Genomic DNA, 16325 nt, shown 5'->3' with positions numbered 1-16325 from the left:
ATTCTAAAGGCGAAGTCGCGTTCGCTGCCTAGTTCAGAATAACATTGTTCTTCTATGTGGGTGTAAGCAACGAGTGAAATTCAACTTATAATACTCAATGCAATGAAATTAATCCGACATCTATTTTAATCGTATCCCCATCTCGCTCGCACCCGTTACTGTAATGTCTCCGTCTCCCTCCGGAGCACGGCAGCTGGGCGTTCGTTTTTTGAAATTCACTTTTTTATTGTTACATAAATTTCTGATTTTTTTTCTGACGGCCGGTTGCTCTTTTAATCTTTTCGCGCGGGAATAATTGATTTCTTTTTTTATTTTCTTTTTTAATTGCGTCAAATTATTGTATGCTATTTTTCGGTATAGGATATAGGCAAGGGGATACGGTTGAGGTTATAATGTGGTAATGATAAATGTCATATTTAGTATTAAGTATTAGAACGTTTTGACTTATGTCAAGGTGAACGAATTTTTGTTTTTAAATTACAATAATAATATGTTTGTGTAGTTCAAATTCACCGCCTAATGTAAGGTTATTAGAGTTAGAGCCCGTATCTTAATAGTGAAGACACGCGATGATTCAGATTTTTTTTTTTAACATGTTATGTAATTAAAAAATGTTGATTGACTACTTGGATCATACAGAGAGAACATTGTTTAACGTAAATGTAAACCGATTTTTTTTGCCAAAGTCACGCGTATACCAGCCTTTTTAGTAAAATTGATTCTTTGATTTCATATCTCTTATGATATCTATGGCCACATGTTATATAACAGCAAAACACTAGGTTGATTGTGGGAACGTTTAAGGCAATATAAAATTCCTTCGCGTAAGTAAAAACCATAATATTTCATTTAACACGAGAATAATTCTCAAAATATATTAGATGACAATAAAATATTTTATTTTTCTCCGAAGCGACTCCGACTTTCTCCAAACGTATGATGACAGACTAAAACATTAAAAGATACAAACACATTATACTTATTATAGTACATTTTAAAAAGATTACCTTTTACATCATTGAAAAAAAAATCACGTTCATTTCACAACGACAGACGATCTTTTTAGCCGAATAGAGCTAAAAAAAATTTCACTAGACCTTTTTGTCATAAAATAATAGGTAAAAACATACATTCGTAATTTCTAATGAAATTCACGTGACGAATCACTACATAGTATAAAACAAAGTCGCTTTCTCTGTCCCTATATCTTTAAAACTACGCAACGGATTTTGATGCGGTTTTTTTTAATAGATAGAGTGATTGAAGAGGAAGGTTTATATGTATAATAACATCCATTAAATAGTAGAGAAATCAATAATAAATTACAGTTCCCGAAGCGAAGCGAGGGCGGGTCGCTAGTAAATATATATATATATATTCAATTTTCGTTTCAGGTTATCCGTTGCACGCTATTGAGTGTTTGAAAAAAAAAAAAAGATTTATTTATATAAGGAACGCATCTCTTAGTCTCGCGTCGTTCTGAACGCGCCCGGTCGGTCCCCCGTCGCAAGGGAACTTCCTAATCCCACCTCTTCGGAGAACTCCGGTTTGTATTAAGAACGGACGCTCGAAGATATTTAAAATGAAAAAAAATAAAAAGAACTTCATTTTTTTTTCAGTGCGACGGTATTTTTATTCGAAATTTGACCGCGTGGAATAGTTACTTTGGCATAACGCTAAATTTTACCCGCGACTTTATTTACGTAGAAAGTGAAAATATTTTTGAATAATAGAATGTTAAGTAAGGAGCTATTTAGGGAACCAAAATCAGGCTTTTTAACCGACTTCAAAACAGGTTATGGATTCGGAAAAAAAAATTGTAACATTCTTTATTGATGCTCCGTTTGTATTGGTCTTAGCGTGACGTTTACCCTATAGCCTTCCTCAATAAATGGGCTATCTAATATAGAAATGATTTTTCAAATCTGACCAGTAGTTCCTGAGATTAGTGCGTTCAACCAAACCAAACAAACTCTGCAGCTTTATAATATTAGTATAGATAATAAAAAAAAAAGTGAAGCATTTTTTTTTATAATTTTACTATAAAATGCTTTTAATTTGAGACTATAACTACCTATGTATATTTTTTAAATTTATTTTCAAAAATATTACATTTCATAGTTTTCGATTAAAATAGCCCCAATTTATAGTCGTGATATAATAGGAAAATGTGATTTCATAATTCACGCTAACATCCGAAAAAAAAAAACCGCACGATGTTGCCAACGTCAAAACACGAACTTGTAACTAATTAGGACGAACTAACAAGCGACTCCGCATTTCGGGGGTAGGAGAGCTGGTAACCCCGGGTGGGGGTTATAAGCGGCTTAAATGGGGGAGGCAAAACGGGCTGTTTTGATTATTTCCAAGGATGTCTTCTCCGGTACGTAAATTATGCAATGATTCTTAACGTTGTACTGTTTATTGTGTTGTTTTGGGGGAACAATATTTAAAATGTACCTACTATATACGTAAATCTGGGTTGCTATGGTATATTAATGATTTTCCAATCGGTGTTACCATTAATAAAATAAATACAGTGTTTTTACGATTAATGGTTTATAGATAATTAGCAAACGGGTTTTTTGAAAGATAATATTTTGAGCCGAAATGGCGTCTGCCATTTCTTGTTACTGCTTAAACAATAGAAGTCGAAGGAAACAGTTGTTTATCCACAATTCACAAACAATATCGTTTTAATTTTAGCGTAAATAGTTTATGATATGATGTATACAAAATTCCTTACTTGACGTAGAAAGATCTTTCTTCTACCGAGCTGGCGTAATTGCTCGGCAGACGCTTGTAATGTACTTCAGAACTTTTAATTTGCAGGAATTTTTGAAATTGTTTTTGGGATTTAGTTTAAATTAGATTTTTTCTGTTCGACTGACTATAGACAGCTTACATTACGAACTTGATACAAAAAAAATTACATGTACTTCTTCAAATTATATATAAGTCCCTGGATGGATCGGTATTTTTTCTTTTTTTATTAATTTAATTTTTTAGAAATTATATTTAAATACGAATAACACATTAATAATATGATGAAATAAGAATAATATTTTTCGATCTAACCGAGGAATAAAAAAGAAATATGAACTGGTTATTTTAAAAAAAAATCAAAATTATCGATTGTTTATTGAAAACACGAAAAAAAACAACATTTTCTGAAAATAAATCGTAGCTAGATTGATTTATCGCCCCCGAAATACCCTGTATACTAAATTTTATGAAAATCGTTGGAGCCGTCTCCGAGATTCAGATTATATAATAATATATATTTACATACAAGAATTGCTCGTTTAAAGATATGATATGCTGACGATTGAAATGGACACTGACCTTGAGGAAATCCTACGGCTTCCAATCCGTGCGGGGTCAGCCCAAACGGCCCCAAGCCACCGAGCGGCCCGGGCCCCATGCCCATGTGGTGAGCGCTCGAATGATGAGCATACGGGTTCTGCGCCAACGGCGACGGTTGCTTCAAGTAGTGGAAGTAGTGGTGTAGGGGCGTCGTGGAGTGGTGGGCCTGCGGGGCGGTCGGCCCGCTGGCCGTGGGACCGGTGGTCGAGGAGTTGGTCAGCAGCGCCATGTCGGGTTGAGTTAGTCACCGGTGCAGCCTTCTTCGTGTGTGTGTGGACATCTTGGGGAGGCGTTTTAGTTCGAGACTCGATTCGAAGGTCGGCACGTAGACATGTTTTTGGTTCTGCGAAAGAACAAACATTTTCACTGCATCAGATATTTAAAAACATCTCAAGTTCAAAATTAAAACTCTTTGGGATCATCATTTGAGAACACAATATCATTTTTATTTCAAATTAGAAATTCAATTTTTGATAAGCTTTCGTTTTCCTTAACTAAAAGAAATGACCAAGTGGTTCTTACAAGATTGCGGATTGGACACACAAATTTAACTCACACACATCTTATTACCAAAACAGATAAAAACAAACGTAAGTGTGGTTTGGATCAAACTGTGGTACACTTCTTAGTTGAATGTAAAGCATATGACATAGAAAGACAATTTTGTAAACTCCCTGATAATTTAACGGACTGACTCAAGATGGGTATAAGCAGACCCTTAGTTTTTTAAAGATCATTGATTTGTATAATTTAGTATGATGTTCAAGTCAATGTAACTTAAAATGATACTGTAAACTGTGGTCGTTAATGACCCTAGATGTTTTAAATAAAAAAAATAAAAATGCATTAAATAAAAAAAATAAAAAAAAGAATAGAATTAGTTTTTGCTGTGAGGTCTGAGGCGAAAATAGTTCAAAATGTTGTATAATATCGGTTGAAATGAGAGCTCAGAGTTTGGTATTCCTATTCAAAACGGTGTCTTTGTTAAGAAATAATTAATTTTAACTATGAATAGTAGATTTCAAAATCAACATCTATATATAGGCAAAGATGAAACAATTAAGTACCATTTTCTCGTCCGTTTTGTCGAACGATTTTTTATTTATTTAATAGCTACTAACGGAGCTTAATGTTACCAATAAAATATAATTTTAGACTACCCTATTTTTAATATGCTTTTATTAACTACGTAATTGCAGACATCTGACGGAATCTTTGAAAGACATTTTCGCCGATTTCGCTAACTTCGCTCTGATAATACCCTAACCAGTATTAATTAAATACAAAAAACAAATATGAAATGAGTTGTTTATCCGTTTTGCTATTTACATAAGTGCGTTTTTTGGTTGAAATTAAATATGATAAATTAATAGTGAAAGGTAAAATGTCAATAATACAACAAATGAGAATTAGGGAAAGTCTAACCCTTGGACTATTATTGGTTATGGTCTGATTTCTATCATGCCACCCATGATCGAACGAAATATGGTTTATTTTTATTGCCCTTGTAGGCAGAGGAGCATACGGCCCACCTGATGGTGAGTGGTTACCGTCGCCCATGGACTTCAGCAATGCCGGGGGCAGAATCAAGCTGCTGCCTACCGCTAAATACTCTCCACAAGTCTCTTTTGAAGAAGGACATGTTATAGCGCTCGGGAAACACCGTGGAGGGGAGCTCATTCCATTGCCGGATGGTACGTGGCAAAAAAGTCATCTGGAAACGCACTGTGGATGAACGCAGCGGTTCCAGATAATATGGATGAACTCTGCTCCGATGGCGGGAGGTGCGATGATAAAAAGGAGATAAAGGTCCTTAAGGTAATCTCAAACAATTCCTCAGAGCACTCGCAGATGCTTCTAACTCTTTTGTCCATAGATCTTGTAGGTTGTCTATACTAATATTATAAAGAGGAAAGATTTGTTTGTTTGTTTGTATTGAATAGGCTCCGACACTACTGAGCCGATTTGAAAAATTTTTGCACTGCTTAGAAGCTACACTATTCGCGAGTGACATAGGGTATAAACTTTTTTGAAAAAAATTAGGGATCCTTACTGAAACCCCAATAATGTAACCCAAGGTGTAAAAAAATACCTAAAATATTCTTTACATCGCGTGCGCTGCGAAAACTATTGATGATAGAATAAAATAATGTACTACGACTTTGTAGAACACATTATTGTTTACAAAAAGTGTCGGGACAGCGTATGTCTAACTATTTTAGTTATGCCGCAATAAGTGTTCTTTTATTTTAAAAAATAAAATAACGTCAAATATCGTTGAAATTTTTGTTAAAGACCCGAGCGGAGCCGGAGCGGGCCGCTAGTATGATACTAAGTTCTCTAATGCTGATATCTATTGTTTGTCACTTGTAGCATATAGAAATGCTATTTAGGAATATTTATGTGGTGATTTAGTCCGATGAGTATTACTTAGTTTTACAGTGTAAGTTGGTGTACATAATAATATGTGCGTATTGTGTTGCTTTTGTTTTTTTGGTGTAAACTTAAATTTCTAAATTTCTCTTTTTTTTCTTTGTTCACTCTCTACTTATATGTGATTTGGATGTTGGAAACATGTTTTGTAAAAAAATATATAGTAAAATGACACATTACAATTGAGTCTACTGGTGGTAGAACCTCTTGTGAGTCCGCGCGGGTAGGTACCACCACAGTGCCTATTTCTGCCGTGAAGCAGTAATGCGTTTCGGTCTGAAGGGTGGGGCAGCCGTTGTAACTATACTGAGATCTTAGAACTTATATCTCAAGGTGGGTGGCGCATTTACGTTGTAGATGTCTATGGGCTCCAGTAACCACTTAGCACCAGGTGGGCTGTGAGCTCGTCCACCCATCTAAGCAATAAAAAAAAAAAAGTCTGTATAGATTATCATAAATAGTAAAACGAACAAATAATTTTGCTAATTACATAAAACCCACGTTATTTATTATTAAATTTCATTAGCTCGTAAACTTAGAACGGTTTATGACTGTATTATACGTTAAGTAAGATACTTGAGAACCACTTAACTTCACTTAAACAGACAGTTTCAATGCAATTTACAAATCGATACGTTACAGAATTCACTTTTAAACGCCAATTATTTACGCTACGCGCGCACGATGCTCACGTGCGATTGAATTCGAACTGGATACAATTAGTTTATAATTTTACAATATTTTTTTTGTACTTCGTAATATTTTTCAAATTACCCGACCCATAGTAGAAGTTTCTGCGCTGTTGCAACTCTGATTTCAAAAAAAAAAAGAAAAAAAAAACAGTTTACAAAAGTCAAACACGTGGAACGCCTTCCAAATTTAAAACGCTGAATGAACTTTCCTGTGTTCGATTCGTCTCGAGTTCGAATTGCAGAATTGTAAAGCGTTTTTTTTTTTTTTCATTTCTTTTTTTTCTTTTCAATGTTTGGCAAAGGTACGTGTAGGTACATGTTTACAGACATTTTGTCACGTTTATTTTTTTGCTGCTCTACCTGAAGTTCTTTTGCCAAATTGAGGGGGATATGATCGTGGTCTTTGTGTTGAAAGAAAAAAAAATTTTGACGAGCCGTATCAGAGTGATGACATTTGAGTATAAAAGGTATCGTGGGATCAGTTTGGGGATATGTAACGAAGAGTTCGGGAGTCTTGTTACCTATCTGAATTCGAACTGTTAAAAGTCAAAACTTGTGTCCCTTTTTTTAAAATAATTATAGAGGTAAATGAGAATCGAATATCAATCGCGTTTAAAATTAAAAAATTATAAGGCAATCAGTTGAGCGACGCTTAGAATAGCAAGTCTTAGGTCTTAGATATATATTAAAATACTCCGCCATGAGGAAGGCATGGTCCACCTCATAAATCGACTACAGCCAAGTGCCTATCTGGTCAGAGTAAAATAAAACCATATTTCCTATTTACTTCTTCCATATGTTTAGTAGTGGGATTGGTGTTACTGCCATGGACACAACCCACTGAGTTTCTCGCCAGGTTTTTTTAACGGGTCGCGATTTTGAACCGGTGGTAGATTCAACGAAACACTGCTCTTACCGGAGTTAATTCAAATTGAATAATAAAATCGATAAGATTATTTATTAACTGCCAATTGGACCGAACGCGGTACGTCTAGGTTGGTTATAATCGTCTTGTATAGAATTTTATTGCTTAGTTGTGTGGACGAGCTCACGGGCCACCTGGTGTTAAGTGGTTACCTGAGTCCATAGACCTACGTAACGTACCTACGTAAATGCCACAACCTACCTCGAGACATGAGTTCTAAGGTCTCACTTTTAACAACGGCTGCCCCGCCCTTCAAACCGAAACGCATTTACTGCTTCACGGCAGAAATAGGCAGGGTTGTGGTACCTACCGGTGCGGACTCACAAGACGTCCTGCCACCAGTAATTAAGCAAATGAAAATTTTGCGGTCAATGTAGTGTTAAAGACTGGATAGAGTTGAAAGGTATTTGATTTTCTATGGATACCCAATTGCTATAAATACTTAAAAGAAACCACCTATGTTGCATTTCTAAATGGAATATTTTTAGGGTAAAGACGTTTATACTATGCGAGCCTTCGTCGTAACAATGGCTCAGGAGAGCAATGACGTGGAAACCCTGTAGAACCGCCGCCGGCCCCAAGACGAAAGATAACTAAATACTTTCCTTTGGCACATACGAACACCTTTCGAGGGTCTGCCGCCAAAAGCAGGTTGGTTGAAGCGGAAATCCTTATTACGAGAGCTTCATGGAAACACGTACCCTAACGCTTCGGCTTTAAAGGTCATAGTCGGGTGCGGTGGGGATTTCGCAAATAGATAAGTGCAGTTTAGGATAATCTTTTGTTGACAGATTCAAGGTGGCTAAATGGAAAGTGCGATTGTGGTTCCGAGAACGCTGGCGCTGGCCAATGTTGGTGACAATACCGGTTTTTTTTTGCACACGCCTTGCTCGCCTCCAATATTTCGTTGTCAATTGTTAAAACTACACATAAATAAACAAAGACAAAACTATTCGAATACCTTTTTCGCGTGCGTTCGCCGCCTTCACTAGTTTCTTTTTGTTTAGGAGCTATTAAAGAGCTATCCATAAATGAAATTGGGACAAAATCATTTTGTTAACTCAATAAAAGACTAAAATAGATCATCATTATCATTATCCTGCCCTTCTCCCAGTCACCTAGGGTTGGCGCAACATGTTTTCTCCTTCCATACTCTTCTATCATATACCATTTCTTCGCTCACTCCCCTCTTACCCATATCGTCTTTCACGCAATACATCCATTTCTTCTTAGGTCTACCTCTTCCTCTATATCCTTCCACATTCCTAGTTAACATTCTCTTACCAACCTCATTTTCATTTCGTCTCATCACATGTCCATACCATCCCAAATGCGCACTTCTCAACTTCTCTGTCACAGGTGCTACTTTCAGACTTCCTCTAACATATTCATTAATTCTAAAGACTAAAATAAATCTACAACTGAAATTTCTCAGTTATATTAACATATATTTATATTGTATCCATAGAGCGCCTTGTCATTCAGGGCAAAGTAGAAGGCACCAGATCGCGTGGAAGGTTGCCCATGCGATGGACCGACTAAGTCAAGTCGGCAGTTGGCGGCTGTTTGCATGAGTGTACCAGACTCACAACAAACCGGGAGGCGATTGCTCGTGAGGCGTATAACATCTGCCCACAGCAATAATACCGAATGACGACAACGACCGCTCTGACAAGAGTGATACGACAAAGGAGGCCATTCCATTTTTCTCCTCTCGATACCGATCAGGATATTAGGGCGAAGTTATAAAACTATTGTATCGTCGTCAGTACTTGATGCGTGCGCGAAATTTCAAGTTAATATGACGTCTTGAAGTCAACGAAAGTGACGTCCAAAGATTCTGTTACACAAACAAACATAGATTCCAAGCTAATAAAAGCTCGTTACGAAAATTCGTAACAGTGTTTTTTTTAAAAATCCAAAACAAAACAGCGAATTTAACGCTTTATATCAATCTAAGTCTTGAGTTTATCAGAGTTTAGGGTTGGATTTCGATCGCTCAACGTATACTGAGTAGTTACGATACAATTAAACTACTTTATAAATGTTATTAAGACTTCAATAAGGCAGGTCGCTTTAAAACGATTATCCTGGTAGTCTAAGAGATACTCCCCATCAGCAGTCGACGTCTTCTAGCTGATACTATTGTGATGCATAGCAGATAAATCTTATACCTTTAAACGAGCAATTCTTGTTAATATATATAATATAACATATAATCTGAATCTCGGAAACGGCTCCAACGATTTTTATAAAATTTAGTATACCTACAGGGAATTTCGGGGGCGATAAATCGATCTAGCTACGATTTATTTTCAGAAAATGTTGTTTTATTCGTGTTTTCAATAATCAACTCTTCCCGACATCTATTGGCGAATAGTAATACTATTTTTCTTAATTGAGGGCAACTAACCGCTTTAAAGATACAACAAGATGGCGTTATCAAAAAAAAAAAAAACGAGCAAAGCTCGGTCATAATCTAGTTATTTTTAAGAACATAATATTTCTTCGTACGAAAACGGTTTTTGATTTTGACGATAACCTGAGACTCTTTGGAATGTTAAGCAAAATGTTCTTTGCAACATTATACCACGCAACGCTGTGTATAGGTCTCGTGTGAGAGCGTACCTACCTAGTGCTTAGTTTAGGCGCCTATGGACATCAACAATGTAAATGCCTCCCACTTTTAGACACTAGATCTAAATCTCATCTATACTAATATTATAAAACTGAAGAGTTTGATGGTTTGAACGCGCTAATCTCAGGAACTACTGGTCTAATTTGAAAAATTATTTCAATGTTAGATGGCCCATTTATCGAGGAAGGCTATAGGCTATAACATCACGTTAAGACCAATACAAGCGGAGCACCAATAAAGAATGTTTCAAAATCGGGTTTTTATCCCTTTTGAGAGCTTCCGGTGCGTGCGCTGCAGAAACGGTTAAAGTTTCGCTAAAATAAAGTATAACAGAATTGTTCCCCTTTAAAAGACCTAAAAGAAAGTCCGCGACAGCATATTATGTCTATATGTTAAGGTTGGCTCACTATAACGTTTTTATGCTAACCAAATTTGTACTAAAATAAAACATTATTCGTGAACTATTCCACGCGGACGAAGTCGCGGGCAAGAGCTAGTTTTTATTGTAAAATATATTCTTTTTTTTATTGAGTTTCTAGGCAGACGAGCATACCTGATGGCGAACGGTTAGCGTCGTCCATGGACCTCAGCAATGCCAGAGGGAGAGCCAAGCCGCTGCCTACCGTGAAAGCTCTATCAACTGCTAACAACAAACAAACCTCCGTTACAAAAAAACCGTCCATTATCACATTCCACCCCTGAATGATGTCAATGCCGCCAAAATATATTTGTCAATTCAATGAACGAGCGCCCATAAATAATATCCGTTGGCAAACACAGCGGCCATATTGTGTAACGTTAAGAAAAACAAACATTTCGCGCCCTTTTGCGAGCGCGTAATTATTCGGTGTTTGCGCAGTTGGCGGCAATGGATGCCGGTGTGACGGATCGGATACACGCGTGATTATAGGATAACCGAGATTAGAGGTACGTTTTATGACAGGTCTGGAGGAACCGACTAAAGGAATATATTTCATCAGGCGGCTTTGATTGCTTGTAAATACGCAAAATCATCTTGAAAACGCCGTAAGCGCGATTTTATTTTATTGCTTAGATGGTTAGACGTTGGTTCGTTGGACGAGCTCACAGCCCACCTGGTGTTAAGTGGTTACTGGAGCCCATAGACATCTACAACGTAAATGGGCCACCCACCTTGACATATAAGTTCTAAAGATCTCAAGTATAGTTACGAGTGACGAGCGATTCAGGTAGCCGTCCAATATCTTTTACTGGTGGTAGGACCTCTTGTGAGTCCGCGCGGGTAGATACCACCACCTTGCCTATTTTTGCCGTGAAGCAGTAATGCGTTTTGGTTTGAAGGGTGGGGCAGCCGTTGTAACTAAATTTGAGACCTTAGAGCTTATATCTCAAGGTGGGTGGCGCATTTACGTTGTGGATGTCTATGGGCTCCAGTAACCACTTAACATCAGGTGGGCTGTGAGCTCGTCCACCTACCTAAGCAATAAAAAAAATATTGTATTCTATGCTAGGTAACAGTGGATCATTGATTTTAAACACCCTTTGCGTCTCTAAGTTATGTTTGTATCGGTCTTCCAACAAATTCCTTTGCAGTGTCTTTTTTTACCTACCTATGCTGGTAAACTTGAGGGGTTATGCCAGCTTAACCGGGCGAGTAGGTCAGCTCACGGGGCTCTAAGCTGACGACGTTGCTAACTGACCCTAGCAAGAGCAGTGTTTCGCAGAATCTACCACCGGTTCGGAATCGCGACCTACTGAGAAGATCCGGCGAGAAACTCAGTGGGCACACTTTCAATGGACCTGTAGCTGGCTTAGCTTAGACAGTTTGTGTCCAGTCGTCGCACAGTAAACAGGTTGCAAACTGTCATGTCTTATTAACAATTATCACCCTGCATAATATCACACACGCTCTATATAAGCACAGACTCAACAGACCTGTTATATGTACCTATTGCATTTTGAAAGCGCTCTTACTAGAGGGCGCTAGGATGACGATTACACACAGGAGCTACATGAGCTAAATACGCCTTTGCCCCTAAGACACTTGTATCCGAGACGGCACAACTCTGTAATGAGTGAACATTCTCATATCCCATCTAGTGTGGAGAGATTATCGGGTATAGATATCGCAATGTGCATTGTATTCCATTGCATAACGGCTTAAAATTGCTTAAGTCTTAAAAGGCTTTCTGTAACTCGGTCACACGACGCCTCTGTTAACTGGAGGTGAATATTCATTTTCGCCACTCTAACCAGTCCAGAAAGGCGAAGTCTTAGCAGCGCTCTCAAATTACCAAGGTGGTTTCCTCAGATCTAAGAAAGTTACTCAATCGACGTTCCGATTTAATCCTAAACCAGCAGATCCTAATATCTGAACCACAAAAAGTGCCGAAAGATCCCCCATTGTGGTCTCGACAAATGGTTACTCAGAAGTTTTAGTTGAAAAAAAAAAAATACCCACACAACCATTGAAATAGTTAATAGTGTGTTCCGAAGCGAGAAATTTGTCACAATGGCAGCCCCCGACGGGCAATTATCGCGCCCGAAATTAATGTCTTTGTCAAAATACAATGTTTGAATTTTTCGGTTTTTAAGGGGTTATCCTGTATAGATCGCATGTATATAGGCGTTACAAAATCGCCACGCAGTTTACGAAAATGAGAGTATCAGTATTTCAATTTACAATCTTCCGATTTATGATAGATTATTGAAAAGCTCTTTATTACGTATGTAGATAAATATTTTATTTGAACAAAAAACTCGAAAGTCCCATAACTGAACTCGACAGAGGTCTTAAACAAACAAACAGATCCAAACAAGGATAGTGCCATCTGAAGATTTTGTAGCACTTGTCCAAAAAAATATTAAATGTTATTGGACACGTAAGTTCAAATGGACTACCCTACTCCTCATTGTCCGACATGACAGTTCGGTTACACATTCGAAGAAACGTTGAAATAAAATGAATTCAAAATCAAAATTCGAATTTAGAACTCTATTAAATTTTCAAATTTCAAATTTCGAATGCAAATTTTAAACAATTATGTTACCATGTTTAAAAAAATACTACCATATTAGTAGTAGTTCGTCGGTTTGTTGTGATATATACGCCGACGTTAAAATAGGGGAACGTTAAAAGAGCAAATCACAAGTGTATTCCCCGTTGATTTGCCACAAAAGAGGCGAGTGGAAAACAATTAGGCGCGCACGTACGTACGTATCGTAATACCGCGCAGACAACGCTAAAAGCAAATCAGTTGATTCGCTGGGGAGTAACTGGATACCCTCATTACTTGCGCAATGATTCTCTAAATGATTTAGATGGTGCAAGTTTTGAGATAAAAGCTAGAACTGCTAATGCTACTTTAACAAACAAAAAAAAGCGTGTGCGTCTGACACACCCGACAGTAGTGATTACTTAAACTTATCTAAGTTGAACTATTTAATATTGAAATTTTTTAACTTGAGAAAAGCTTAGGTTATTGTGTATATTAATATGATAATGTAAAAAAAATTGTAACATAAATTGAAAATAATAATATAAATAGTTATGAGTTACATAAGTTCTGTGTCGCTGCACTATGCGTGAGAGAAAGAGAAGCCAGATAAACTGGTGCCGTAACGCGTTACGTAACGAGACGGTTTAGCCTTCATAAGAAGTTATCACTTCAAAAACCAAAGATTCACTAACGTCAGCTGTGTCATATGTCAACATGTGAAAAAGCTTTCCATATTCAAACGGCCTTCAGTTTTCTGCTTGTGTTGTTGGCATCCGAAACGCAAAAGAGACAACACCTGTACTTATTAATAGACTAGAATATATTTTTCAAATACCTGAATCGCGTTGACAATATTTTCAGATAGCGTTTGCATATATGTAAATACATATATAAATTCTGAATTACGACATTATATTAGGATAGTTTGCTCGTTTGGGATGGTATGGACATGTGATGAGACGAAATGAAAATGAGGTTGGTAAGAGAGTGTTAACTATGAATGTAGATTTAATTTAATGTAAGGATATAGAGGAAGAGGTAGACCTAAGAAGAAATGGATGGATTGTGTGAAACACGATATGGGTAAGAGGGGAGTGAGCGAAGAAATGGTATACGATAGAAGAGTATGGAAGGAGAAAACATGTTGCGCCGACCCCAGGGGACTGGGAGAAGGGCAGGTTAATGATGATTAGGATAGTTTGCTCTAAACAGGTCATTACCGATCCTCCCGATCCATTAACGGTGTTTTTAAGTACCTCAAGCACCGGTCACCGTCCTCGTCGAACCCGTCGCTTGCGACGAAGGGCTCGACGAGTAAATTAACTGAGTTTCTCGCCGGGTCTTCTCAGTGGGCCGCGATTCTTTTCCACCAATATCTTTTAAACGATCCGTCATAGCGCTCGGGAAATACCCTAGCCCTTCCAGATAATTGTATTCCTGAATCACGCAATGATTATGTTACATGGTTTAATATAAGCATTTCAAAGACTTAGGACCTGTCGAGTTTCTCGTCGGGTCTTATCAGTGAGTACCGATTGCGGTGGTAGATTCAGCAAAGCATTGAGTTCTCTTCCAGTCAAGATGAAGCCAAAATAGCCCCTTGTCGCTACTGGTAGATAAGGGTATGCTAATATTCTATACTCATATTATAAAGAGGAAAGCTTTGTTTGTTTGTATTGAATAGGCTCCGAAAATACTGAACCGATTTGAAAAATTCTTTCACTGTTTGGAAGCTACACTATTCCCGAGTGACATTTGAAAAAAAATTAGAGATCCTTACTTAAACTCCAATAATGTAACCCAAGATGTAAAAAAATTACCTAAAATATTATTTACATCGCGTGCCCTGCCAAAACTATTGATGATAGAATAAAATAATGTACTACGACTTTGTAGAACACATTATTGTTTACAAAAAATGTCGCGACAGCATATGTCTAACTATTATAGTTATGCCGCAATAAGTGTTCGTTTATTTAAAAAAATAAAGCAACGTCATATATTATATCGTTGATATTTTTGTTAAAGACCCGAGCGGAGCCGGAGTGGGCCGCTAGTGAAAAATATAAATGCGTTTTTTTTTGTTAATTCTAAAATCGCTCCAGTCCTGTAACTTGATCCACAGGCACAGTAGTGCTCGACTCTCCGGGGAGTAAAGTTGTGGAGCGCGTGTCGGCAAATACTGAGATATCCGAGCGATATTGCAGAAACGGTCAAGAGGCCGTGGGATTATACTAACGGAGGAATAAATAGAATAAATGATTATTATTTTTTATTCTCGTCGAATGAATTTATGCGTTTTTAGTACTGATCTATATGCTTTGTTCTATGAATAAACGTTAGACGTTTGATATATTTTAGTGGGGATTTGATTCGTAAAAGCTTTAGACGAATGTCGCATTTCTATCCGGCTTCGATCTTTTTGATTACGTTTTAACGGAATCTCTGAACGTCATTTTCGTGTCGACTTCAAGAGGTCCGACTATCTATACATTAACACGTGAAGCAAAAACTTTGTATCCCTTTTTACGTTAATTGCGCGGACGGAGGAGTATGAAATTTTAAACACTTATAGAGAATATAGAGAAGAAGTGCACAATGCTAATATATTTTTTAAAATAATGCATAAAAGATACATCAAATCAATAAAGAAAACATTACACACACTACATGCCATGTATTTGACGCACACGCGCATGCATACTATTTATTGTCAAACTTTTGTTCTTGACGTGTGTGGTCAAATTGAGAATAGATTAAATATTGTTTGTCTTTATTAATATTTTTTTATAGTGTAGCCTTGGCGAAATTTGTGATTATAGAAGTATAAAATACAATCATAATAGTGTACAAATTTACAATTCCAATTAATTATAGTCGAATTTCGACTACTGCGGGACCTCTAGTCTTGATTAATATGCATTAAATATGCACACGCATCGAGGACCGATGACAAAGCAATAACTTCGCTCTAATGTGTTGGCCTGTACCGACAGCAAAACAAATAAATATGAAATTAATCGTTAGTATATATTTATCGTTATCAAAGCTCCGAGCCTACGCTTTTAAAATTAACTCTTGGAAAGCTAGAGGCCAGTGACCGATGCCATAATAGTAGATATAGCATAAGCTTAAAATCGAACTAAATGAGACATATTTAATGATAGAAGTACATTATTATATTAAATGATAATTATACTCAGCCCCCGATTATATTAAGTAAGTAAGATTATATTAAGTTATATTAAGATTGATATTTAGATAAATTAGATAACATGCTTTACAAAACATTG

The 16325-nt window shown here is 37.0% G+C and overlaps 1 protein-coding gene across 2 annotated transcripts in view; it reads right to left on the bottom strand.

The window, feature by feature from the left end:
* LOC100431171 (orthodenticle) overlaps positions 1–16325 on the bottom strand; it is a 99069-nt gene that overhangs the window by 52276 nt on the left and 30468 nt on the right. Inside the window, exons 1-2 of one of the 2 annotated variants that reach the window (XM_062675510.1) lie at positions 10608–10679; positions 3346–3709 (exon numbers count right to left, since the gene is read on the bottom strand). In XM_062675510.1, the coding sequence (XP_062531494.1) occupies positions 3346–3595 (250 nt within the window). In that variant the 5' untranslated portion in view covers positions 3596–3709; positions 10608–10679. 2 annotated transcript variants of the gene reach the window in all.

This window comes from Bombyx mori, chromosome 24 (assembly GCF_030269925.1).
Source record: "Bombyx mori chromosome 24, ASM3026992v2".
In the NCBI taxonomy this organism is placed as follows: Eukaryota; Metazoa; Arthropoda; class Insecta; order Lepidoptera; family Bombycidae; genus Bombyx; species Bombyx mori.
The sequence above is the reverse complement of the archived record's forward strand: the minus strand, read 5'-3'. Positions and strand labels throughout refer to the sequence as shown.